Raw genomic sequence first — 25,293 nt, 5'->3', positions numbered from 1 at the left:
GCCAGCCTCGCGCGGCCCCCTCTCTCCTTCTACGTGGGCTTTTATCAGAGACCTTGCCAAATGCCTTCGATTCCGTTAACAGCGTCGGCCTGCGACGCCGCCGGGACTCCGCCAGCGCTCTTCGAACCACGCAAGCAGGAGCCGATGCGTCGGCACCGCCCTTCCGGCAGCACGCCAGGTCGCCTTGAGGCGTTGCGAGCTGACGCAAGCTTACCGAGTGCGGCACCCACGCTACAGAGCGTCGGGTCATCATCGTGAAGGAGACTGAGATTGGGAGGGGTGTGGACAGGCATGTGGGGCGCTCCTCCCAGCACTCTGCCCCTTTCACTGTCTCCCAAGTCCTCTCTCACTGCTGCCCCCCTCGTCTCTCTCCCTCACCAGTTGAAAGCGATGCCCGTGTGCACGGGTCGACAAGAGAAGAAGGTTAGGACAATGACGGCTCGCATCTGCCTGCAAGGTGTGCGCCTGTGTGTACGTGTGTGTGTGTGTTTCCGTGGTGTGTGTACACGCCAAGGTCGATGAAAGTACCCTCTCCCTCCCTTCACACACACACACACCCAGGTGCGCCGAGGCATGCGTCCCAACAAGCTCTGTTTCCAGCCGCTCTCTCTCCCCCTCGTGTGGGCTACATTCTCTGACGGAGCGCACTCTCTCCTTCATGTGTTGTGCGTGCCTTTGCTGCGTTTCACTTGTACCTTCCCTTTTACGTTTTACTCGCCACTTTCGAGGCAGTGCGGCGGCGCGGCATCGATGCGGCAGATGGGGGATGGGGGTTAGGGCAGGCGACGATGATCACTTGCCCCCTCTGCCCCCCTTGCTGCCGGCGGGCCTCTCCACTGCCGTGCACACCTCCTCCCCGTTCTCTCTCCTCTTCCCTTCCCTTCTCTTCCCTACACGCGTTCCCCCCCCCCCCCCCCCGCTCTCCCCCTCTCTCGTCCCTCCTCCTTCGTCAGATGATACGGCCGATAGCGCGGAAGGAAAGGGGGACGGGGGCGACGGGGGACGAGGAAAGACGCTGCGCGAGATCGATACACAGCAAAAAGGAGGGCGGCAGGGATGCGTGTTTGCCGAGCACCATGGCCTAGACAAGTTCGTGGCCAACTGCCGCTGTTGCCAGTGCTGCCAGCTTCCCTTCGGCCATCCGCATCCCCTTCGTGGACACTTGACGGGGTCACCTATGCGTATGCAGCGATGAGTTACATGACGTACACGCAACTGTGCATGCGCGTGTGGCTGCCTGCCTGCCTGTGTGTGTGTGCGCGCGTGCTTGTCTACAATCTTTCCGAATGTATTTTGATGCTTGCTTTCGGGGGTGGGGGGGGTCTCTTTTCGATGCATAATGGCTGCTGGCGGACGAGAAATAGCGGCAACTTCGAAGAAGTGTGTGTGTGTTGTGCGCGCCTCTTCTCCCTCCTCCCCTCCCCTGACACACGCCGCCGTTCGCAATGTTTGACAGGGGGATCGGAAGAGGAGGAGGTGTGTGTGTGTGTGTGTGGTGATGGTACAACCATTCCCGGAAGGTCTGCAGATGAGATCGTGGTGGCGATGTGTGTGTGTGTGTGTTGGTGCGGTGGGAATGCGGTTGTCACGCGGCTTCACAAGCTGAGATGGAGTCCACCTAACCTAGCCCCCCTTACCCCTCAACGACCCCGCCTCCACAGACGCAGCCGCCGCCCCAACTGTGCGTATTCGTGTGTAAGTGGGTGCACATCTTCAGCTCCATCCGTCATCCACCCTTCCACCTCCCACCGACACACACACACACACACACACACACACACACACACACACACACACACAACGCTCGTGGCAGTTCCTGAAGCGCTGCTGCTCCGGCTGCTTCCTTCTTCTGTGGGGACTTTCCTCTTCTATGCCTTTCTCGCCGCCGTCTTCACAGTCTCCTTGCCATCTTCCTATCCACTCCTTGCTCTCTTCTCTCCCCTCAGAACGAAAGCGTAAACACACACGCACACGCGCGCACACACACACACACACACACACGTCCATGCGTACCATGGCTCTGTCCTCCCTGTATCCCTCGCAGCACCGCACTCTGCGGGTGCTCGAGCTTGCCTGCCCCGACTCCGACGCAGACGTGCGCGAGAACTGCGCTTACCTCGTATCAAAGCGTCGCATGACGATCGACGAAGCAATCGAATATGTGAAGGGCGAAGCGGAGAGGGGTAAGAGCACCGCCACCACCGCGATCACGACGACGACACCGTCGCTGGAAAGACCTACCACAATGAGTGCAACGCGAAGCGCCGTGGCAGCGCCAGTTGCAGCTTCAGCAGCCTCCTCGTGCAGCCCGTCTAGGTCATACCTACCACCGCCGTCCTGTCCGCATCCGCGTGCTTGTGAGCGCGAGGGCAGCGACGCTGGCGCCGACAAGGTCGGGACGACTTATTATCAAGGGTACCGGTCAGTGCGCACGCGGCTGTCGACAGCCACGGAAGGCACCACGACCGCGACATGCGCGGTGCCGGTCTCGGCGAGACCAACGGCAGCACAGCCGTTGACAGCGGGCACACCTCACAGGAATCGCACACCGGCTCGCAGTACGATACGCTGGCAGTGCACACAGGGGGCATCCGCCCTGACGGTGACGCCGCCTGTGGGCGAGACGAGCCCTCAAACGCTAGTGAAAGGGCACAGTGAACACCGGGTCTCGGATGGTACGGCTGATGGTGTGATCGGGTCGGAGGCGACTGAGTCACGCCCGCGTAGCCGAGGGCGACTGGGCCAGAACGACGGTGAACTGGCCGATCTTCGCGAGGCCTCCGCGCCGATGGCTGAGGGGCAGCTCGATGAATTGAGCGCGCCACACGTGCTCGCACCAACGACAGCGCGTAAGAGTCGCGAATCAGCCGCGGCGGCGCCCACCGTGAGAGCGCCACCTGCGTTGAAGCCAGGGCGGGATGCGTACAACGGCGATGCGGCGACAGCTGCATCTACCCCCCCGTCTACTGCGACTCTTCTTCAGAGACGGCCGCTGCCACCCTGCTCTTCGGCGGTACCCTCTTTGGCCTACGCAGGTGGCCGCGACGGCGCAGCGGACGACGGCGCATCGCGCAAGGCGGCGGAGCGGGGGGACGCAGATGAGGGATACTGCGGCGCTGAGCCGTGGCTCTCGGAGCTGAAGCAGACCACGGAGGAGGAGCGCGCCGCCTTCGAGTCACAACAGGCTGACATGATGTACTACTGGTACCGCGACGAAACCTCCATGTTTGACGACTGCCTCTCGCGCTACGGCCCTGGGCAGGTGTTGTTCTTCATGACGAGCATGACCGGCGAGCGTGCGGTGCGGGACTGTTGCCGGCTTATGGAGAACTTGCTCTTCATCAAGCTCATCCCGCACCACACCATCGACATCGCCGATAGCGAGTTCTTCCACCGACGTGTGCGAAGGCTGTACAGAAGTGCAACCAATAAGCACAACATGCCAGGGATGCCGCTCCTTTTCGTGGACACGAAGCTGATCGGCGACTTCGTCACAGTGCAGGAGCTGGAGGACTGTGGTGAACTCGATGCGAAGATGATCGAGGCAGGCTGCCGAGTGCTGCGCCGGCGTATCGTCGACGCGCACCAACGGCAGCGTGCTGGTTACGCAGCCGTGCCTCTGCTGCTGCCCGTGAACAAGAGGTCTGCGGCAGAGAGCACTGATCCAGGTAAGCCCTCTTCTTCTGCCCTGTCGGTGCTTCGAGACCCAACGTAACGTTGGCCCGCTGCGCCGTCACCGGTGGAGGCCAATTATAGCGAGGTCATTGCTGCAAGGTGGGGGCCACGACGGCAGCGCATGCTTACCACCACCTCCGCCCGCGTCGAAGAGGCTCAGCAACACGGACAATGGGGGCTGTGGGGATACGGCGCCGCCCCACTTGGCTCCCTCCTGCACCGAGCAGCTCAGCTGTCACCAGCAGCGGCTCCCGCAACCGTCACAGCGCCGAGAACACGAGTGACGACCAGCTGAGCCGCACCCCACCGGCGCCTAACAGAATCTCAGCATGCTCACCGGTTGCTCGCGGATCGAGCCGTTCGCCTGCCGCGCCGTCGGCGGCCTTCAGCTCGCCGGACTCTCCAGCCACGATGAGGCAGACCGACATGCAAACGGGAAGCCTCGAGAGCACCAATGAAGCACTGAGGCCCGGCTGCACTCGTGACAGCCCAGCCGTCGCGAGTGAGGGCGTCGGCGGTTGGGCGTCGGCTGTGCCGTGCTTACCCTCATTGCGATCAAGAGACCGCCTTGACGTCGATGGCATCGTGCGTGCTTGTGTGTTGCAAGTGATGGCGTCGCTGCCGAGGAGCGCCGACACCGGCAACAGCAATGCGCACAAGGGATTGTCCCTCTCCCCCTGCGTACATCCCCAACGCCGGTTTTTGGAGGGTGCGAGTGTGTGATGCGTCGCGCGCGCTTGTTTTGGCGCGTCGTTCGCATTTTGTCAAGCGCGAGTGCCGCTGTCCCCCCCCCCCTCTCCTCCTCCTCCTCCTCCTCCTCCGCAGGCGCGCGCTTTCTATTTTCCGTTTCCCCGGTCCCGTACCACCCCTCCCTCCCTCCCTCCCTCCCTCCCTCCCTCCCCCCCCCCCCACACACACACGGCACACACACGGCACACGCGGCACACACTTTTTTTTTTGGTTCCTTCCCTTTCGTCTGTGTGCACGCTTTCGCCTCGCCCACCCTCTCTCTTCTCTCTTACCCTGTCCTCGTTGTGTGCCTTCTACCTTCACCGTTTTCCGCTGAGAAGCCTCTCGACACACGAATGCCACCTCCTCCCCCTCTCCCCCCCCCTCCCACCCCATTCACACCCGTTCTCTCTCTCTCTCCTTATCTGCTCCCTGCCTGCCAGTGCCCATGCATGCCCCCCCCCCCTCCCCCTAATTCAGTATCAGTGTAGCCCTCTCACCTGTAGAGAGAGGGGGAGTAGGGGAGAGAAGAGAGAGAGACTTCGAGAGACGGCAAGAGAGAGCCTTCCCACGGTTTGCAGCAACACTTTCTGACGAGGACAGAGAGCCTCCGCCCCTCCTCCCGAAGAAACAAGGAGGTCCAGGGGCGCACCGTCACAGTGCATCCGGAAGAAGAAATGCGGGCAGGCGAGCTGAGATGCACACAGGCACACAGGCACAGTTGCCCCTCTTCTCTTCATCACCTCTCCGACGCCGTCGCCGCTGCCCTTCTCCTTTGCACTGTCCCTTCCTCAGCTTCTCTTGTATTTGTTGGGCAGGGGCGTGAGACTCTGGTGCATGCAGGTGTGTGTGCATGCGCTTGCCTTCCTGTGTTCTCTCCTCCTCCGCCTCCTCCTTCCTCCTCATCCTCACTTTGGTGTTCCTTATTCTCTTCTTGCTTGTGTGCTGGGCAGGCACGCACGCACCTGCATGCACACGCACGCACCTGCATGCACACGCGCACTTTTTCCTCTTTCGGTTTTGTGTAAACAACTTTTTCATACGTCTCTTCATGTGGTTACTTGTAGTGTCGCTTGCACTGTCTCCGCTGCTGCTGTTTGATGCGCATCTCACAACGGAATGTGAGTGTGAATGGGCGTGGATGTCTGTGTGTGTGTGTGGGGGGATATGATGACACGTGCGCGCGCGTCGGTCTCACGGTCACTCTTGCGGAGTAGATTGGCCACCACGTGTGTGTGTGTGTGTGCGCGCATGTGCGCGTTGACGCCTCTTCTTCTTGCTTTGCTTTCACGTGCTCTCAAGCTGGGGTCGAACACGCACACCGACGCACCGGCACAGGCGCACGCATGCCTCCTTTCTTTTATATTCATTGCTAGAACGTTAAAGGGCGAGCAAGAGAGAGAGAGAGAGAGAGAGAGAGAGGAGGCAGTCGGAGGCGACACACACGCACACGCACACGCACGGGAGTGGAGGAGTGAGACGGTGCCAATGCGGCCTTTGCTCTTCCCGCTCGCTCTCGCTCTCGCTTTCTGTCTTCCTACGCAGAACAAAACCGAAGGAATATCAACGAGAGCATGCGGGCAGACACAGAAGTGGTATCGAGGCGCGACAACGGTGGGATGGGGAGGGCTGGCAGGGCACATCGACTAGAGAAGGCCCGCTGCAGATGATGGGAGGGTGCAGGGGCGCTCACCCACTCGCTAACGCGCCGGATGGCTGGAGGACAAGAAAAGGGCAACCTACTGCGCTCACCTGCAGTTCCTTCATTGTTCCTCTCCATATACTGTCCTGTACGCCTCCCTCAGGCCGCTCCCCATCTTCTTCACCCTCCACCGAAACACACAGCCTCCCCTCCCACTCCCAGAGCCTAATGTGATGCCCACGGCTGTCTTTCGCTCGCCCGCTGCTGCGGCGGTGGCTAATCCTCACTCCTCGTCCCCTTCATCTTGTTTTCCTTTTGTCTCTTGCTGTTCGCCGACTCTTATCCCCCTCCACGCAACGCCACCTCGCCCTTCCCATCACTCACTTACACACGCCTGTGCACTGCCACGTCCAAACCACCTTCGTGCATGCCATATTACTGCTGTTCTCGTGTTTTGTGTTGTGGCCGTGAAAGCCCCACATTCCCATTCACCCACACGTTGCCCAATAAAACTCGCTTATATTCGGCCCCCTCCACCGCAGCGAAGTACATACATACACACACACACACACACACACACACACACACACACGCCTACACGCCTACACGCATCTGCGCAGCAACGGGGCATAAAAAGGGCCACCATGCCAAACCGACTCGAGCAACTCCGCGAGATGACGACTGTCGTCGCCGATACGGCGAACTTCAGCCTCATGGAGAAGTTCCAGCCGGAGGATGCGACGACGAACCCGTCACTCGTGCTGGCCGGCTCACAGATGACTGAATACGCGCACCTCTTGACCGAGGCTATCGATTACGCCAAGGCAAACATCATCAAGCACACAGATCACTACACGAGCGATGACAGCAACGAGAACCTGCTCGCCCTCGCGCTCGATAAGCTGACGGTCAGCTTCGGCATCCAGATATTGAAGGTCGTGCCGGGCCGCGTGAGCACCGAGGTGGACGCGAAGCTGTCCTTCGACGAGCAAAAGATGATTGACAAGGCGCGCCTTCTTATTCAGATGTATGAGGAGGCTGGCATCAGCCGCGACCGCATCTACATCAAGCTCGCCTCCACCTGGGAGGGCATCCAGGCCGCTCGTACGCTGGAGAAGGAGGGCATCTGCTGCAACCTGACGCTGCTCTTCTCGTTCGCCCAGGCGGTCGCGTGCGCGCAGGCGAACGTCTCCCTCATCTCGCCTTTCGTCGGCCGCATCCTTGATTGGTACAGGAAGGCGGAGCCGGCCAAGGCGGACTGCTTCGTCGGCGCGGCCGACCCCGGTGTTGTCTCCGTCACTAAGATCTACAACTACTACAAGAAGCACGGTTACAAGACCATCGTTATGGGCGCCTCCTTCCGCAACGTTGAGGAGATCTTGGAGCTGGCCGGCTGCGACAAGCTCACCATCTCCCCCTCGCTACTGGAGGAGCTCGCAGCCAGTGAAGGCAACGTCACCCGCAAGCTCCACCCAGACAAGGTGACGGATGTGGAAAAACTGCCAGAGCTGTCGAGAGAAGACTTCCTCTTCATGCACAATGAGGACCCGATGGCCGTCGAGAAGCTCTCCGAGGGTATCCGCAACTTCCACAAGGACACAGTGAAACTGAGGAACGCCATCCATGAGAGGCTGTAAAGGAACAAACCGCGTGAGCTCGTATGTGCCAGTGGTGGCGGGATGCGGCTGAAGAGAGGGAGGGGGTGTAGTTCGCGATCGGCCAAGTTCACGTGACTTGCACCCGCTCTTACGCTCCCCCTTCTCCCTCTCCCTTCCATCCTCGGGCGCCGCACAGCACGGCGCCCTCGCTGTCGTTCCTGCTTCTCTCCCCCCTCACAGAGGAAGGTAGTGGTGAGGGAGGGAGGGGATAGACGGCGCCCCGCCATCAGCGCGTACTCGCGTCTCTCGACAGTCCCCCACGACACCGTGCATCTACACCTCGCGTAGGGCGTCGACAAGTTGCTGTGTTGCTCTACAACACGCACACCCACGCACACATGTGCATAGGTGAGAGAGAGGCACACAATTGGATGGCCGATGCGGCCCGCAGTCGCACGCAGTGCCGCGCAGATCGAGCACAGAGGTGCAGGCTGGGGGCACGCGTGCATGAGGCGATGACGCCGCGCCGGTGAGTATCTTCAAACACAGATACGCGCCAACACCGAGGGAGAGAGTGAGAGGAGAGACATCGCACCTTCGATTGGGTGTGAGCAAGCGACTTGTCTTCTTGCTTTCGTTTTTCACCGCGATGTGTTCTCCCCTGGTGACGGGGAGGGGGGGGGGTGCACACCCCTCTCAGCGTGCGGTATCTCGGGGCCCAGCGCCCCCTCAACTCTGTGTGTGGGAGGAGGCCTAGCAGCAGCCCCCACCCCATCCCTGCCGAACGCCGAACCACCTCTGGCGGTGACAGCCTCAGGCACCTGCGACATGGCAAGGTCAGAGCAACGGATCGCTACAGATGTCGGTGGTCAGGTCCTGGCCTGCGTGGCGTTGGAGCGACATGCGAGGCGGCTGTTGGTGGGTAGAGCTTGAGGCGGGGGCCGCGCTCCCTGATGACCGAGTTGGCGCACTGCTGTATCGTGTGTGTCCACGGCTGCTTCGCATCCCGCGATGGGGCCTGTGGCAGGAGGGACCGGGGGCAGTGTGGCGTAGAGCGCGTGTTGTATGGCAGAGGGGGTGGGTGGGGCACGGCTTCACGCTGCAGCAAGGGAAACATCGTATCTGGTGTTTTTGCGGGCACAGTCGTGGCCGCTGCGGCGTCGCATTCCTCGCTGTGCCCGTGTGTGCGAGCGATCGAAAGGGTCCGGTGTGACGCAGGTGCGTTGCCGTGCCCTTGCCGTCTCTACCACCGCCGGCGCCTCGCTGATCCTGCTATTCCTATGACCATCTCGGGACGTAGATGTTGTCTGCTGCCCTCCTTCCAGCGTCTTACTTGTCTTGTTCCGAGGCGGGACGATGCTTTCTCTTTCGACTTTTTCTTCTGTTGCTCAGTATATGCAAAGCGTTTCGGGTGGGGTTGGGGATGGAGGTGGGGGCAGCGCAGCTGAGCACGACAGCATGCCGGCACAACAGAAAAGGACGGGAGGCGGGGGAGGGGGCGTACCGCTGAGCACCGCCACGTCTGCGTATGTGTGTGTGTGTGTGTGCGTGCTCGGATACACACATCACTCGCCTCAACCCCTTCCCCTACCCCCTATCCCATACCTTCTCTATTATGCATAGTTGGTTTTCGTTGACTTCCCTGTCCCTTCAGCATCTGCGCATGTGCGGTGGACGGACGGAGGGTAGGAGGGGCAATGAGCCCCCCTTTTTTTGCATCTGGTGATCACACGCTATATATATCTTCGAGCGCCCGCCCGCCCGCACGCGCGCTGACAGTACTCATCCTTCTTCTCGCTCTCCCGCGTGCTCGGTCGATGGGTCGGCCGGCAGATGCATCACCACCGTCACACGAGGAGGGGAAATGGTAGATGCGAGAGCATGAAAACCGACATGCAAGCTCGGAGGGGAGGAGGGAGAGAGGGGGTACTGATGGTGGCATGAAGGGGGACAAGATGAGGGTGTCGAGTGCAGCAACGGAAAAACACGCATGGAAAATGTCCGTTCCCCCTCCACCCCCCTCCTTGAAGAGGTGGAGATGTCTGGGCGCCAGGGCGAGCGCACACCAAGCGCACAGGGCAACAGAAGATAACAACGGTGCGCACATCGAGAGAGAGAGAGACAGGCAGAAAAAGGGTGAAACGCCCACGTCCGTGCGACTATCCCTCTGCCCCTCCCTTCTATCTGTATCTCTTGTGGGCCGCAGCGGTGCAGCGATGCGCGCACAACACGTGCAGAATATTGCCGCTGCTGCGACTACCAAGTACTCCTTCAGCTGTGTGTGTCGTGTGTCTCCTCTTCCCCATCTCTTGTAATTGATCGGTTCCCGTTTTTCGCCATCACCATCCACCCGCGTCGTGTGACTCCTTCTCTTGATCGCGTCGCCTGTCCTCCTGCGGGGCCCTCGCCCTTCTTTGCGTCGCTGGCCATCAGTGCACCTCTTGCTAGAGAGCTACATCGACACGTGCACAGAGGAAGGGCACCGGAGAGGGAGGGGAGGAGGTTGGTGGTGCAACACCAGCCAATTGGCCGGCCGCTGCTGTACGGTGGCTTCATGCACGTAGACAGGGAGAGAGACACGCACCACAGACAGCATCTCTTACACCTCCACCTTTCTACACGGGTACGCGACTCTGGCAGGACTCATCGCCATCGTTGAGCCTAGTGCTCTTCTTCACGCTTTCGTGACTCGTTCCTTCGTCTTACCGGGATTTGATTGCCTGGTCGAATTTCCGGCGTCACGGCGCCCTCGCGCCTGTTGTTTGGCAGCGGTGGCGTGAAGGGAGGCGGGGCAGCAGGTAAAGGGGTGAAGAGAGAGGGCACACGCACACGCACACACACACACACACACACACACACAGAGTAGCGGCATCAGCAGCTCCCTAACCATTTCATCATCGCTGTCAAGAGGACTATCATGTTCCGTGGCCACTGGATCGTGGCCGACATGGACGGCACCCTCACCCCCACGCCAACCCGAGCACATGGCAAGTACCTGACCCTGTCGTACTGCATGCAGACCGGACTGGGCCACGGTGCTCACTATAAGAGCTGCCTGCCGTGGCTTCGGCTCTTTCTCGAGTGTGGTGGAACCCTCTGCGTCGTGTCCACCGCTGGCAAGCGCATGTGGTCGCAGTTGTACCCGGATCTAGCGCCAGCGCTATTTCGGTTGGGGGCCGCCGCCGCCGCTGCCGGTGCGACTGCGGCTGGTGGCAACCGCGGCCCACCCGGTCCCTCTCCGCCCATCGACTCTTCGGATGCTCCAGGGACCCTGTACCTATGCGGCTTCACAGGAGCGGCGCTATTTCGAAGCCGTCCATGGGAGGCTGTGTGGTCTGACATGGACCGGCTGCACCCCCACTGGCGCGTGCCCTCCGCGCCCCACCCTTCGTGCTTGGATGAGGGCGCTGGGCTGCGCAACGGCGAGACTGCTGTGGCCGCGGCGATGGTGCCGCCCGCGGGGGTGGCGCTGGAGGAGTGGACAGAGTACCGCGAGCAAGGCGCCGCGCCAGATGCTGCAGGCTCGCAGGCCGCGGCGAACAGCGCAGCCAGTAGGCTAGCGACGATGGACGCTGCGGCGTGCATGCTTGCCAGAGATGAGGGCCGCCAAGCTCTCGTCCGCTTCTTCGAGCACGCCTCGCATGTCTGCGGTCACGATGCGGCTCGCGCTAAGGACTTCTTCGCTGCCTGCCTGAGCACGAAGTATCACAGTGCCTTTGCGGACCTTCTAGAGCAGCTCTTGGCCGAGGTGCACGTGACGGCTCCTCATGGCGGCGATGACGCATCCGGCTCTGACGCGGACACGCCTCATGTCTGCTTTGCGGCGTCGAACGTGCTCAGTCCTGCTGCCCTCGCTCAGCACGGCTTCTTTCTCCAGGAAACCGGCGACGCGCTGGTGGACGCGCAGCCTGTGCCACGAGCAGACGGCACAGTGGCTGACGGCGCCGCCGTGGCGCAGGTGGTTGTGATGGGCATTCCCATGCGGTTCTTTGACCAAGTCTTTCCCACGGTCGGCTCTTCATCATCGGATAATCCACTCGCAACTTCTCGGAGCTGGCACTGCTGCCCCCGGTGCGCCGCGACAGGCGCGGGGGCCCGCCAACGCCTCGAGGCTGCTGGGCTGGAGCTGAAGAGCCAGCCAAACAGCGTGTGTCTACATCGCTGTGGCGTAGACAAGGCCACGTGCGTGCGATGGTTGCTGGCACAGCACGAGCAGCATCAGCTGATGTTTGAGCTCTCTCAAGCGCTTGCCTTCGGCGATACCCCGGAGTCGGTCGATGCTCCTCTGACAACATTTCCCCCTATGCAGTTTATCTCCCTCTCACCCAAAGACGGCGCTGCGGCGCGTCTGGCCGACATCGAGCGCGCTGCTGTTGCCGGCTCGACTTCAGCAGATAGCACTGGGGGCTGGGGGGTGCGGCAGCAGCAGCAGCACCAGCAGCCGCGTTGCCTCCGTGACAGCGTGCAGTACATGTTTCACGTGGGAGGCGAGGAGGAGGGCACGGCACTCTTTTTGGAAGAGCTACTGGGGAGCTGCACGAGCGAGCAGCAGCAGCAGCAGCAGGAGCGGCGGCGCAGTGCAGCGTCCTCATCGAGCGATGCTGCAGCTGCGGCGCGTGCGATTAACTGGTTCACTGCCGATCGCGTGGCCGCCTGTGCGACCCGTGCGCGGCGTCGAATGGAGGAGGAGCTCCTTCAGCGGCAGCAACGCAGCACCGCAAGCACCTAGAAGAACACCCGATCTACCTTTCGAGCGGTGACGTGTGTGCGACTGCTCCACAACGAGGCATGGCTTGTGTGTGTGTGTGTCTCTCTCTCTCTCAATGTCTGCTTCTCTTGTTGATGCCGCAGGGTGCCTCTCACGGCTGTTGTGTGTTGGGTGGAATATCCTGCAGAACACCTGCAGAGGCCGCTGTTGTGCCGCGCATGTCCCACCCTCTCTCTCCCCTCTTCCTCGCGTTCTGTACGTAGACGAACGCGCGTCTCATGCGAGAGGCACGTGTCATGTACGGTGGCACCCGTCCTGTGAGCAAGGGCAAGGGGAAGGGGGAGGGGGAAGGGGAAGCGGTGCATTGTCTTCTGTCTCTTCCGTGGTGTGCATGAGTTTGTGTGTGTGTGTGTGTGGGTGGAGTGCGACAGTGTGGGCACCTGCGCGGACGCTAACACACACCACCGACGCACCAGATGATTAGCACGCGTTACACATCTCTCTCCATTGCCTCCTCACCTTTCCCTTTATTCGCTTTCGTTTCTTCCGTTGTGTCGATAAGTGCCTCCGCCGGTGTCGCTTCAGCTCTCTGGCGCTCACCCGCCACCTCCTCGTGCGTGCCCGTGTGTCCCTGTGCTTGACTGCACGGTGAAGGGAGTTGCATCCGCGTCTCCGCTCGCTGTCGCAACCTGCCTTTTCTTTTTTCACCGTTCATGCCCAGTCGTTGTGCGCGTGCACACACACACACCACACACACCACACACACACACACACACACACACACACACACACGGACACCTACACATACGCACACCGGAACAACGACAGTGGCATGCTCAGACAGCGACTCCATCGTGCTCGAGCCACTCACTGCGCCCGCAGCCATGATGTTTGCGGGACGCATGGCCTCGCTGCGTCATTCAGGCGCACCTGTGCTGCGCGCCGTTGCGGTAGCCTCAGCGCGGTGGTGCTTGGGTGTTGCTATGCATCAACAGCGACCTCATCTACGGCGACGTCACCACCACTGTCATACGAGACGGCGTCCATGCCGAAGCTGTCGCCGTCGCAACCACCGGCCACGGCACGGTCACCACGTGTCCCACCTCCGCCGCCACTGTCTCTCCTGTCGTGGGCGGTGGACGGCTCAGGCCATACCCACCACCGTTGCAGGCGCCGCCTGTCCATGGAGGAGCGCATTCCACTCGTGTGCGAGACGATCCGGGCCACTGCGTCAGACGTGGTCGCTCTCCAAGACTCCACCCCAGAACTCGCGGAGGCGCTCATCAACGGTCCCGACGAGGGCATCGCAGCGAAGCCGCCAAGGCCGGCACCGGAACGGCGTCTTCGCATATACTGCGCCGAGCTCGCACGCGATTTGCAACAGCAGCGACCAAGCAACGCTTCGCCTACTTCATCAGCGTCAGCTGCACCAGTAGCACCTGTAACCACCGAAGCACCACTGAATGCGGATTGCCATGGGCAGCAGCCACCGACCACGGACGCGCCTGGACCTGCTGCAAGCTCCCCGACGCTCCCAGTCGCCTCTTCACCCTCGTGCCGCTACCGTCTTGTCGGCCGTGCTCGCAACGGCCGCTGCGGCGAAGTGCAGCTGTTCATCAAGGAGGGCTCTGTGTGGGACGCCCAGCTGCTTCCTGGCATGGGTGCCGGCCTCACGGTGGAGCTGCGCAGCCGCACCCCTGCCGTGCTGCCCCCGCGCACTTCAAAGGGCGATGCCCCCGCCTCGGACATCGCCTCGTCTGAGGCGAGCAACCCAACGAGCTCGGCGACGAGGCAGGGCGGCGCAGACCCAGCCGGCAGCGAGGCTGACTCGCCGTGCCACCGCTGCGTTCTCACTACTCTGGACCTCTCGTACCGCGGCAAGAGTCTCGGCACGAACACAGAGGGTCTGCTAGCCGACGCTGCAGTCAGCGCCGAGGGTAGTCCTTTTACGCTGCAGACGCAGCAGCCATCGTCTCTGTCTGCCGCCAAGCGACACGGACGGGCCCCAGGTCAGCTAGACGCACACCGTGCCATGGCGCTCGACTGGGTGTATCACCACGTGCGGCCCGACGTGCTGGTCGGCAACCTCTTCACCGGCGCACGCGAGCACGTCCCTGGCTTCGAGGACACGTGGGTGCGGGCAGGGTCGCCGGCGGGACAGGAGCGGACAACAAACACGTGCGCGCGGCACCGCGTTGATCACGCGACGAACTACTTCTACTTTCGGCCTTCTCGCAACGTAGCATCATCGGAGGCGATGCAGAGGCTCATGCGCATGGATGAGGCCGCGGCGACGGTCAGCAGGCCGCTGTCGCCGCCTCCACCTCAACCCCCAACAACCGATGGCACTCCGAGGAGTGCGGCTGCCGCACAGACGACGAGCGGCAAAACCACAGAGACGACAAGCACCACCGTTGTTGCAGTAGCCGCGGACGCTCCGGTCGGCACACCGATCCCGCTCGCCGCCTCTCGGGACAGTGCGACGGGTTCGTGGCTACTGTGCTCTTCTGCGTGCGGAGGCGGATTTGTTGCGGGCACTGAACACTGTGATGGCAGCGCGGCGGCTTCTTCAGCGGCGGAGTGCCATCGCGCGGCAGAGAACGGGGACGACAGCGTTTGCACGTCGGGCGACATCACTGTGGGCATGCCGGAGGTCGCGGGGCGATTCCAGCGCTGTCTGCTGCGCCGCTGGGTGCGCCGTGGCCCGGCCTCGCGAAGCGGACGCCTCTCCGCTCACCCTTTCCTCCGGCAGTATCGCCACTGTCGAGTAGTGGTACTGCGGCCCACAGTGGAGGTGGAGCTGTCGGCGGTCGAGCAGGCATGGCATACACAGTACATCACAGCTCAGTACAGCACGCAGAAGTCCGCCATGCTGACGCCGTCAGCGACTGCCGAGGGCGAGCCGGGAGAGGCTGCAGCAGCAGCTGTCGCTGCGTCCCAGACAATACGAGTTGGGGAGGGGTCGTCCTTGTCGCCGCGACAGGCTCGGGTGAGCTCTCGCGTGCGCTGCTCCGTGTCGGACCAGTACCCACTACTCACCCTACTGGCGTGAGCGAGTCGCCGCGTTGCGGCTGGTGATGCTCTTGCGTCATGGTGGGGTGTGGGGCGTGGCGGTTGCTCTCTTTTGAAAGGAAGAACGGCAGTCGGGCCTCCTCCGCGCAGCGCTGGGGGCCGCCCACGACCCCCGCTGGCGACACAGCGTACGCATCAGTATGTGGCGTCGCTTCGAAAAGGAGTTTCCTTGTCCTCACGGACTGATCGTCGCGCTCTCTGTCCAAGTCCGTTCCGTACGCAGAAGAGCGGGCGGCGGGGGAGGGGGTGGAGGGGGCGCCACACTTTCGCACGACCGTGAGTTCCTCTTTCTACAAGCGCGTTCACAGACACAGGAGGACTTGATTCACGTCACACTGAAAACACAACGGAAGATGTATCGTGCGCTGGAGTCCTGCGTACTTGTTGGGGATGGAGGCGCAGGAGAGCTCGTTGCATGCACGTGCACGAGCATGCCTGCCGTTGAGGCGGCGCTCTGTGCCTGCGCTTCTTCTGCCATGTTCTCTGTCTCTCCGCCCCGCATTGTGTCACTCGTGCGCTTGATGTCGTCGCCGTCCTGACTCCACCGCCGTCCCTCTTTCTCTCGCACATTCTGTTGGTGCGGTTTCAGTCGCCATCTCGCCCACAACTCGACTCTCCTCCTGCCCCCTCCCTGCCTGATTGCCTCAGAGCGAGGGGGCGAGAAGGTGGTCGACACAAACACAAGCAGTGGAAGACATCATCTTGAAAAGATTGTTTTCTGGTTGTTGCTTATCGCTGTCTGTGCGCCGTCCGCAGCGCGACACGTCATCTTTTCCCTCCCTTACCGCCTCTTGCCGACAGAGACAGAGGACGCAGGTGCGGCGTGCCCCCCATCCTCCCTCCATTGCGTTCATCGACAGCGCGCGAGGGGGGGTGATAAGAGCCTACGAGTAGCTTAATCCAAGCATCCCCCAGCACACAATTCTGCGATCGACGAGCACACACGCATGCACGGCCGTCGACGCTTGCTTATTCGGATCCCGACTTGATCCACCGCGAAGAAAGCAGAGCTGACGGTGTCAGTGGTGGCGGCGACCCAGCGGCTCTCCTCCCCTCGCTCTCTACACCTCCCACAACCGCCATCAGCCCCGTGAGATGTGGCACACGAATTCAATGAACCGCTCGCTGTACTCTCTCTGTCGTCTCCCCTCTCCCTCTCTCTTTGGTCTCACGCGTTGGAGCGTGTGGGTGTCGCTGCTGCTTTCTCGTCCCTTTCCTTTCGTGATTGGCGGTCGCTGCTCTGGTTGCTGTAGCGCTCTTCCTCGACGGCCCCCCACCCCCTTCCTTCCCCATCGCCCTCGCGCTTGTCGTTTTGTCTTCTTGCCGCCTCTCTCGTCCCTGTCCGCTTGTCCCCGCCTTCCTCCGTACCTGCACCTCTCACTGTCTCCGTGATTGCCCCACAGCGCATCGCACTCATGAGCGCTTGCGTGACGGGGACGGCGTCCGCTGCTCAGCTAGGTGTGGGGGATCTCTGGGCGTCGGAGGTGCTCGAGGGATGTGCGCGTGCTCACTACACCCCCCGGCAGGAGCTGCTGGGGATTCTGGCACCACCGTCACGCTCTGCGGCCGCCGGTGCCACCCCCATCGAGTCGGTTGTCGAGGCATCGGGAGCAACAGTGGAGAATGGTCGTACGCTGGTCGATGTGGATGCGGCGGAGAGTATGAATGGCCACTCCCGTGCTGCCTCTCCGAACTCCATCAGAGAAGCAGTGGCTAATCAGCCGCCTCTGAACCCTATGGAGCGCAGCGCGCTCTCCGAAGAGATGCAGGCACTGCGCGCGGTCCTGTCACCTGCACTGATACGTAAGGCGTACCGCTTGAACACGCCATGCATGACGAAGCACACAACCACGAATGAGCGTCTGCTGAACTGCACGGCGTCGCCGCGGTGCATGGTGGGGCTCCAGCTGCTCGGCAGCGACGCTGCCACGCGCGAGGACTGCTTGAAGGCATTAATGGGGAACGGCCCGTATGTGGTGCCGCTGCCCGCGGTGAAGGGCAGCGGCGTAACGGCGGCGAATGTCGACGCCGCGTCGTCATCATCCCCCGCCTCGACGGGGCGCGAACAGGGCGGAGTGCGCGCCACGAAGGGCACTCGCGAAGACTTGGCAGAGACCGCAGAAAGCACGACGGTTGCCGGCGACGCCGCCGAGAGCACCGTCATGAGCGACCCGGCTTTCCCTTGCCTGTGGCGTGGCGTGCGCAACTTGATGAACACGTGCTACTTCAGCGCCGTGTTACAGCTCCTCTTCAGCATTGCCCGGGTGCGCCACGCAATCCTTAATGACGACGCCGCAGCGCACAACCATCACTGCGTGGCGGCCGCAGAGGCGCAGGGTGGCACCGGTGTTAACCAGCTGGCCGAGTCGGGGCTCCGGGAGCTCTTTGCATTAATGGCCTTCAGCCGCGAAGGCGCCGGCGCGGACCCGAAGTCGTTCGCCAGGTACCTTTCCCTTGACGTGAAGGTGCAGCAGGACGCGCAGGAGTTTTTCACCTTGCTGCTGGACTGGCTGCGGTGCCATTGTGGCCCAACGGTGAAGGCTGCCGTCACCAGCACCTTCTCCGGAACGCTGCTGTACGACCGGCGGTGCGGCTCTTGCGGCCGGTCCTCCAAGCGAGCGGAGCCGTTCCTGTATCTCTCGCTGCCTGTTTGCCCCACCCTGGAGGACTCCCTGTCGGAGTTCTTGAAGCCGGAGGCGGTGGACGGCTTCACGTGCGAGGAGTGCGGCCACACGGCGGTGGCTACGTCGCTACAGTATATGCGGACCCTGCCTGACGTGCTCGTGATCCACTGGAATCGCTTCGATTTTGATCTGCAGTCGCTGCAGCGGCACAAGGTGACCACCTCCACTTCCTTTCCTCTTCAGCTCGACATGGCGACGTACATGCGTCAATGGCACGAGCAGAAGCGGAACACCACGTCTAGAGCCGCCGATTGTGAGAGCGTGGCGCCAGAGGAGAGCGAGGCCGACCACTTGTACGAGCTGCGCGGTGTCGTGAACCACCTCGGCGACACCGCCGTATCCGGCCACTACACCTACCACGGCAAGGTCTCCGGCGCCTCAGCGGAGCTGGGCAGCAGCGGTGGTAGCAGAGGCAGTTCGTGGCTGAACTTCAACGACGCAGAGGTATCAAAGCTGAACCGCTACCAAGGGCAGCGCGGCGCGTCGCCAGACGCTTACCTGCTCGTGTACCACCGCATCACCACATCGTCTTCATCTCCAAGCTCTGCGTTGGTGTCGGCGCCGCCCGGCACGGGCAAGCCACGGCAGCTGCAGCCCGTCGCTGCCGTTCCGTCCACCAGCGCCACCCCCACCCCTGCGGAGTACCCCGTGTACTTGCGCGAGTACGTTGATCGCGTGAATGATGAGTGCCTCGCCAAGCGCCACGACTGGATGGAGCAGCGCGCGCAGGCAGCGGCTCTCTTCGACTTGTGGGCCACCGCTGCGAAGGCTGTGTTTGAGAGTGCCACGAACGCCTCGAGTGCCCCGGCATGGATATCGACCACGACGACGACCACACCGTCGCTTTACGTGCTCCCCACCCGCTGGCTGCAGCACTTCGGCCGCTTCTTCTTGCCTGCCTACGTGGACGTGGCGGCGCTCGGCGGCGGTGCCGAGTCGAAGCTGAAGCGCAGCAAGAGGGACTTGGACGCTGCCGCAGGCCCTGCGGGCGACAGTGTCAGCTCTGCGCTTACGAGCGGTGCTGCTGGTGTTGACGCGAAGCCGATTGTTGTCGGGTCCGAGGAGGGCGCTTCGGGCAGTTGCTCTCGTGCCGCGGTTGAGGGGACCGTGGTGACTGCCACGGTCGGCCCCCTCCGCCACGGCCACATGCAGACTGCTGAAGAGGTTCGCCAGCAGGTGCGCCAGTACTCGCTGATGCAAGCGTTGCCTTCGGTGACCTGCGCGCACGGCTGTGTGTTGCCGTGGGCATCGTACAAGGTGGTATCGGCATCCGCGTACGCAAAGCTGACCCATTTCCTCGCTGTCTGCGGCTCCCCCTCGACAGTGGCGGCGAACGGCGACAGACCTGCATCGCCCTCCACAGCGGGGGCGTCGATGACGACCCGCTTGCGCGAGTCGTTGGCTGGCGGCGGCGGCGCCGCCTGCGGGACTCAGTCGTGTTGCACTCTCATGGAAGCCAACCTGTGCCCGCTCTGTGTCGCGGCCATGGCCGCCGGCGTGCAGGCGCTCGCGTCGCGCACGGCGGAGGACGAGGAGGCGGAGCTCAGCCTCACCCGCGCCTGGGAAGAGGCGGAGCGGCAAAAGAGGCACGCTGCAGGCGAGGAAGGAGACGAGGGCGACAGCGGCGCTGGGCCCGGAGCCGTCACGCCAACTGCACTTACACAGAGCACACAGCAGCAGGGGGCTGAGGAGAAGAGGGAGGATGGGCAGCAGCAGCGCGTGCTCATCAGCAAGGCCGTCGTCGATGCGTGGGCTTCGTTCTACACGAGCCAGCTTGGCTGGGGACGCGTGCGGCAGGCCGAAGGCTACACGGGTGTGCTAGTTATGCGTGAGGCGCGTGTGGCGCCGCCGCCGGCAAGGGCGGCGTTGGCGTCGACGTCGACGCCGTCAATGGTAGCAGCTGTGACCACCCCCGCCTCTTCCGCCTCTTCTTTGGCGTCTCCTGCGGTGCCCGAGACTGTCTCGACGTCTCTCGCGAACGCTGACTACCCGTTCAGCCTGGCCGCCCTTAACGTGGACCGCGGCGACTTGAACCTGTCAGCGCAGTTGCTATGTCCGCACGGTGCCCTGCGCCCCGGTCAGAGCGTCGTGGTTATCCCAGACGCCTTGCGACGCTACTGGGTGCATCGGTTTGTGGAGGTGCTCACGATGGCGCATCGCTCTGGTGTCCTGCGCACGTCGAACCCGCACTGGAGCGTGAGTGAGGACGACGTGGAACACTTTTTTCTTCCGCTCATCCCTGCCTCGGAAACGAGCACGACGTGCCAGGAGTGCATGCGGTCAAGCGTGCAGCATCTGACCTCGCGCCACCAGCAGCGCATGAAGAGGATGGAGGAGCGCAAGCGCTACCCGTCGCTGTGGCTTGCCGGAGCCATGACCTGTCCCGCTGGGGTCGCGCAGCTGCTGCTCGCTACCGGGGCGGAGAACGAGGAGCAGCTGCTCGCTGCCCAGCACCCGAATCGGCTCTTCTTCAAGCAGCACGGCGAGCGCGAGTACCGTGAGTACGTGAAGAAGTGGGCAGAGGCGCACCAGCAGCGAGTGGCCCACCAGTCAAGCGAGGTGCAGCGACTGCGCACAGCACTGATGAAGAAGCGGCAGCACGACGCCGCCTGGAATGCGCGCGTGACGATGCGGCGCAGTGGGGGCGGCCGTAGTGGTGGCCGGGGTGCAGGCGCAACGAACGCCCCTTCCTCGCCTGTGGCTCCGTCGCCGTCAGAAACGGTGACTGAAGCATCGGCACCGCCAGAGCCGCAGACGCTTGAGGGTCGCTTGTATTACGCTGAGGAGGCGCTGGAGAGAATGACGGCGCAGACGGCGCCAGACTGCACCGTCACGTATGGCTGTGTGCCGACGTGGTGGGTGGCGCGGTGGTACGCGGCGATGCAGAGCGAGGACAACAAGTCCGACACCAGCAAGGGCGGCGATGATGCGGACGGCGAGCCCTTGCTGGCACTGCCGCGAATCTCCTTCGCAAAGTTCAAGTGCGCGCACTCTGAGAGCTTGCTGGGGGTGTCGTGGCTGAACCCGTCCGATGGCTTCTGGCAAGGGGCGCGGGCGAAGCGGGCCGAGTTGCTCTGGAACGGTGTGCGGGTGGAGCGGGCCGGTGTGCCAACTGCGACGTCACCGCCGACGGGCCCGACTGAGGCGGAGTACCGCAGTCAGTGCTGGCTACCACCCATGGTGATATTGCCGATGGATGAGTATGTTGCGTTGTTGGCGCAGTACGGCGAGCCAGGCATGCTGGAGCGTGTGGCGTCGCGGACCGGCGGCATCGCGGGCGCATCCACTGCTGGGGCGGCAGTGGGAGGTGCTGAGCCTCGCGCGGAGGTGACGGACGTGGACGCGGAGGCGGCGGAGGATGGGGCCTCGGCAGAGGCAGCGAAGAAGCCAACGGATCCCTCTGCAGCCGCGGCAGGCGACTGCACGGTCGCGTCCCTGTCGACGCCGTCGCCACCCGCGGTGACGCCGGTGCCGAAATCTCGTGCGCAGACTGTTCCCGTGGCCGCCGCCGTCATTCAGGTGCGCTTTCACAACGGTGCGCGCCAGCTGTGGCCCTCGACTTGTGCGCAGTGCTGCGCGGCAATGCTCGCCAAATTCGACGCCCAGTGCGAGTCCTTTGTGAATGGCTCGTTGAGGCTGAACATACATGTGAAGAAAAGCCGTAAGAACTACTACGACGCGGTGAGCGTGCTGACCTCGGCCGCGGTGCAGCACACCGGCGGCAGCGCTGCGAAGAGTGTGGAAGGTGGCAGCACCACCACCGCCACGGGCGCTGACGTGATCCCTGCGGGGATTCACTATTACACTACACTCAGGCAGCTTAAGAGCTATATAAGTGCTCACCTGCGCGAGAAGCACGGATACCTGGTGCCCGCCGAGGTGCTGCAGGTCGGGCGAGGAAAGAACAAGCCCTTGAAGCGGTGCTCGACGCCACCGCACGCCGTGGAGGCGTCGGACCACCACACTCGCGGCACTGCTCCGACCTCCGCCACCGCGGCGGAGGACGCGCAGCTCGACGACGCTACGCTTCAGGAGCTGGGCATCCGCGACGGCGAGACGCTCTCGGTGCAGTCGGTTGACATGATCGCGCAGACGTGCGCCACAACGGCGGCGATCGACGAGGAGTGGGAGGCAATTCCACCGGAGCTGCTGCAAGCCGGCGCTTGCGGTGGCGCATCTGCCACATCCATCGTCCGCGAGCACACGGTGGCTTTCCGTGAGACGCGACTCCAGGGCAGCCACGGCGGGTCCATAATGGCAGCATCCCCCGCTGTCAGCGCGGCTGCTGCCGGTGTCGTTGCTGCGACGCCTACCGTCGGCGCCGCAATCGCCATGGAGGAGCAGGGTTTGTCATGTCCTGTGTGCACCTTTCTTAATGCGCCTGATATGGTGGTGTGCGAGATGTGCGAGGCCCTGCTACCGAGTACATAGATTCCCCGAGGTGCACAGAGTAACAGCAGCTGAGGGAGCCTGGGGCCGGCAGGAAGCGTCGTGAGGGAGCGGCACCGTGCGTGCGTCTGCTGTGAGGTGGATTCCACGCCTGCAGCTACCGCAGCAGTAAGGGAGCGAGCATCCGCAGAGCAGCAGCGAGAAAGTTATCGCGCAATGCAGAGCGAAGTGCGCCAGCACACCGAGGGATCATACTAACCGATGGTGGGCGTGAGCCACGCAGTTTCTCGCCCTCCATCTCCCATTCTCGCTCTCGTCCTTCACTCATGCACCTACGTGGGCAGAGATGGCGTGCGCGTGCGTAGGTGTGCGTCACATCAGCTGAGCATGCGGCCTCGGCGGCGGTGTTGGTGGAAACCCGCCACGCCTCCGTGGAAGGCACTCGTCTTTGATGGCCACCACCAACACCAGTGAAAGCGACGTAGGTGAGGCAAAAAGCACACGTCGCTTGCGTATACTTGCTTCATCGACTCCCACCCTTGACTTGCGTCGTTTTTGCTGTGCGTGATTCCTGCTGCTTGCGCTGCCTTGGGCTGTTGCACTGCGCGCATGGCCTGCTCAGGCGGTGACGGCGCTGACAAGAGACTCCCTGCACTCTGCTGCGGGGCGCTTACCTCACACACCGTCTTTGGCGACGGTGCAACGACACTGTCGCTGCACCAGCTCACCATAATACACACACACACACACACACACACACACACATCTATCGCGTAGCAAGCCTTGTGCAACCCGGTGAAAGGTGAGCCTCTAGACGGCGCGTCACGCATCCACTAGCACACGCATAGTCTGCGAGCCGTCGAATTCGGCCGGTCCTCCTCCCCCGACTCCGCATGCGCTCCCAGCGGGTGCTGCAACGCACACGCAAACAAAAAATGGAATCATCGTCGTGCGCATCCGCGCCGATCGCAGTCGATGCCCAAGACGTCGTGGTGCCACCTGCGGTGGCGCAGGCGCGGGCGTGGCTCTCTCTGTATGGCGCGTGTTGCACAGAAGAAGAGGTGGAGATGCATCCGGTGGTGCTTTCTCGTGTCCTGCAGGCGGTGGAGCTGGTGCAAAGCCGCTCTTGCCTTTCATCAGGGAGCGAGGGCCCCCTCGCCGCCACGACTACGAAGCACACGTGCCGTAGCGGCGAGGGGGATGCCGAGGCGGCGACCGCGAGGTCATCGCCGACAGCGCTGCATGAAGGCGATGACAGTAAGAGGGGCAAAGGCGAGGCTGGACTGTCGATCGATTTTGGTGGTCTCTGGATGCTCTTGTCGGAGTGGATCGCGATCCTGCGAAGTTTGGTAGCTACCGTGCCGCTGCACACTCTATCGCTGCGCGACACGGCTCTTGGTGACGCTGGGCTGCGCTGCCTTTGTCGACAAGTGGCCACCACTTCCGTAAAGCCAGCGTCCCTTGAGGTAGCTAGCAGATGCGAAGCCTGTAGCTTTCATCTACTGGGGCTGTCAACGCTGGCCGCTCCGCCCTCGTGCCCGCCCACCATCCCTGGATCGTGGGCAGCGAGCACGCTGCGGTTACTAGACCTCAGCGGCGCTGCGCTCACAGACGGCGGACCTCTGGCGTCGCTGCTTGCATCATGCCCACAGCTGCATTCCCTCAATTTATCGGATAACAGTTTGGGCTCACGTGACGCTGGACTTGCGTTGCTCTGCGCCGCGCTGCAGGTGCATCCTTCGCTGGAGGTGCTGAGCTTGCGTCGCAACTGCATCAGCGGCAGTCGCAACGGGCCAGCGATAGCCGCTCTTGCCGAGCTTATTGTCGCACGGTCTGTTGAGGGATCCCGCACTCTCTCGAAAGCGTGCGGTTACGGATCGGCGCTCTGTAGACAACAAACACCAGCAGCCGCGGCCGTGGCCGCACAGCCGCTGCGGCGACTAGACCTCTCCCACAACCTACTGGGCACCTACTTTCTTCTCTCGGATGCGACGATGACTCACCGCGCGGAGGCGGGACGTCCGAGTGCGGCTCGCGAGTACGACATGGCATCCTCGTCTGGCCGCCACGTTGGCGTCCACGAGGCTGTAGCGTCTTTCCCTCTTGTCGCGGCACTTTACCTGAACAACACGCTGATAGAGCTGAACTTGCACAACAACGGCTTGCCGGGTGCCTTGCTGGAGTATGTGGAGGCGAAGCTGCACGTCAACCAGCGCACCACAGGCGGCGGCGCCGACTTCTCGAAAACCGTGTCCACTGAGATCATCGCATCGACCACTGTGCGACAGGTACTCATTCACCGGCTGCGCTGCACTCTTGATCACATCCTTGCTGGGACGGCGAATGCATCGGGGATGGTGGGGGCCACACACACTGAACGAGGGGACGCTCCCCCAACGGAGGTCCCCGCAGAAAGCCAGTCGTCTGTTCTTTCTGCAGCGGAGCGCCGATGGACCACCGGCGAGGTGTCGGAGCTCGTGCAGCGCCTTGTCTACAATGTCGCATCTGACCTCTCCTTGTTCTGAACACGGCTTACCCTTCGATCTCGACGAAACGTGGGGCGGCGAGGGGGCTCGCCCTTCGAACTCACTACAGCGCACACACCTGCACACGTATGGATAGATGAATAGCAAGGACATTCACGCATGCCCGCCACCACCCTGCCCTCTGCTGCAGTGCATCCTATGTGTGCAGTCGAAGGGGGCGGACAAGCAAGAAGTGACCGCATCCTTCGCGCGCATTGCTGCCTGCCCACGGAAGCTTTTCATCGCCTCTTCGGCTTCCTTTACTGGTGTC

The 25,293-nt window shown here is 62.6% G+C and overlaps 6 protein-coding genes across 6 annotated transcripts; all 6 read left to right on the top strand.

Annotated features, from left to right (window-relative positions):
- Positions 1–1,870: 1,870 nt before the first annotated feature.
- Positions 1,871–3,715, top strand: LMJF_16_0770 (conserved hypothetical protein; the record flags this gene model as incomplete). Its single annotated transcript, XM_001682104.1, has 1 exon — positions 1,871–3,715. The coding sequence occupies one exon, from the start codon at positions 1,871–1,873 to the stop codon at positions 3,713–3,715; it is 1,845 nt and encodes a 614-aa protein (XP_001682156.1).
- Positions 3,716–6,690: 2,975 nt separating this feature from the next.
- On the top strand, positions 6,691–7,683 carry LMJF_16_0760 (putative transaldolase; the record flags this gene model as incomplete). The annotated part of the gene is made up of 1 exon (XM_001682103.1): positions 6,691–7,683. The coding sequence occupies one exon, from the start codon at positions 6,691–6,693 to the stop codon at positions 7,681–7,683; it is 993 nt and encodes a 330-aa protein (XP_001682155.1).
- A 2,878-nt stretch (positions 7,684–10,561) lies between these two features.
- LMJF_16_0750 (hypothetical protein) lies at positions 10,562–12,373 on the top strand (the record flags this gene model as incomplete). The annotated part of the gene is made up of 1 exon (XM_001682102.1): positions 10,562–12,373. The coding sequence occupies one exon, from the start codon at positions 10,562–10,564 to the stop codon at positions 12,371–12,373; it is 1,812 nt and encodes a 603-aa protein (XP_001682154.1).
- Positions 12,374–13,184: 811 nt separating this feature from the next.
- LMJF_16_0740 (conserved hypothetical protein) lies at positions 13,185–15,404 on the top strand (the record flags this gene model as incomplete). Its single annotated transcript, XM_001682101.1, has 1 exon — positions 13,185–15,404. The coding sequence occupies one exon, from the start codon at positions 13,185–13,187 to the stop codon at positions 15,402–15,404; it is 2,220 nt and encodes a 739-aa protein (XP_001682153.1).
- A 1,435-nt stretch (positions 15,405–16,839) lies between these two features.
- Positions 16,840–22,539, top strand: LMJF_16_0730 (putative ubiquitin hydrolase; the record flags this gene model as incomplete). The annotated part of the gene is made up of 1 exon (XM_001682100.1): positions 16,840–22,539. The coding sequence occupies one exon, from the start codon at positions 16,840–16,842 to the stop codon at positions 22,537–22,539; it is 5,700 nt and encodes a 1,899-aa protein (XP_001682152.1).
- An 851-nt stretch (positions 22,540–23,390) lies between these two features.
- On the top strand, positions 23,391–25,022 carry LMJF_16_0720 (conserved hypothetical protein; the record flags this gene model as incomplete). The annotated part of the gene is made up of 1 exon (XM_001682099.1): positions 23,391–25,022. The coding sequence occupies one exon, from the start codon at positions 23,391–23,393 to the stop codon at positions 25,020–25,022; it is 1,632 nt and encodes a 543-aa protein (XP_001682151.1).
- Positions 25,023–25,293: the final 271 nt, after the last annotated feature.

Source organism: Leishmania major, chromosome 16 (genome assembly GCF_000002725.2).
Source record: "Leishmania major strain Friedlin complete genome, chromosome 16".
NCBI classification, from domain to species: Eukaryota; Euglenozoa; class Kinetoplastea; order Trypanosomatida; family Trypanosomatidae; genus Leishmania; species Leishmania major.
Note: the sequence above shows the minus strand (reverse complement) of the source record. Positions and strands in the feature narration are given on the sequence as shown.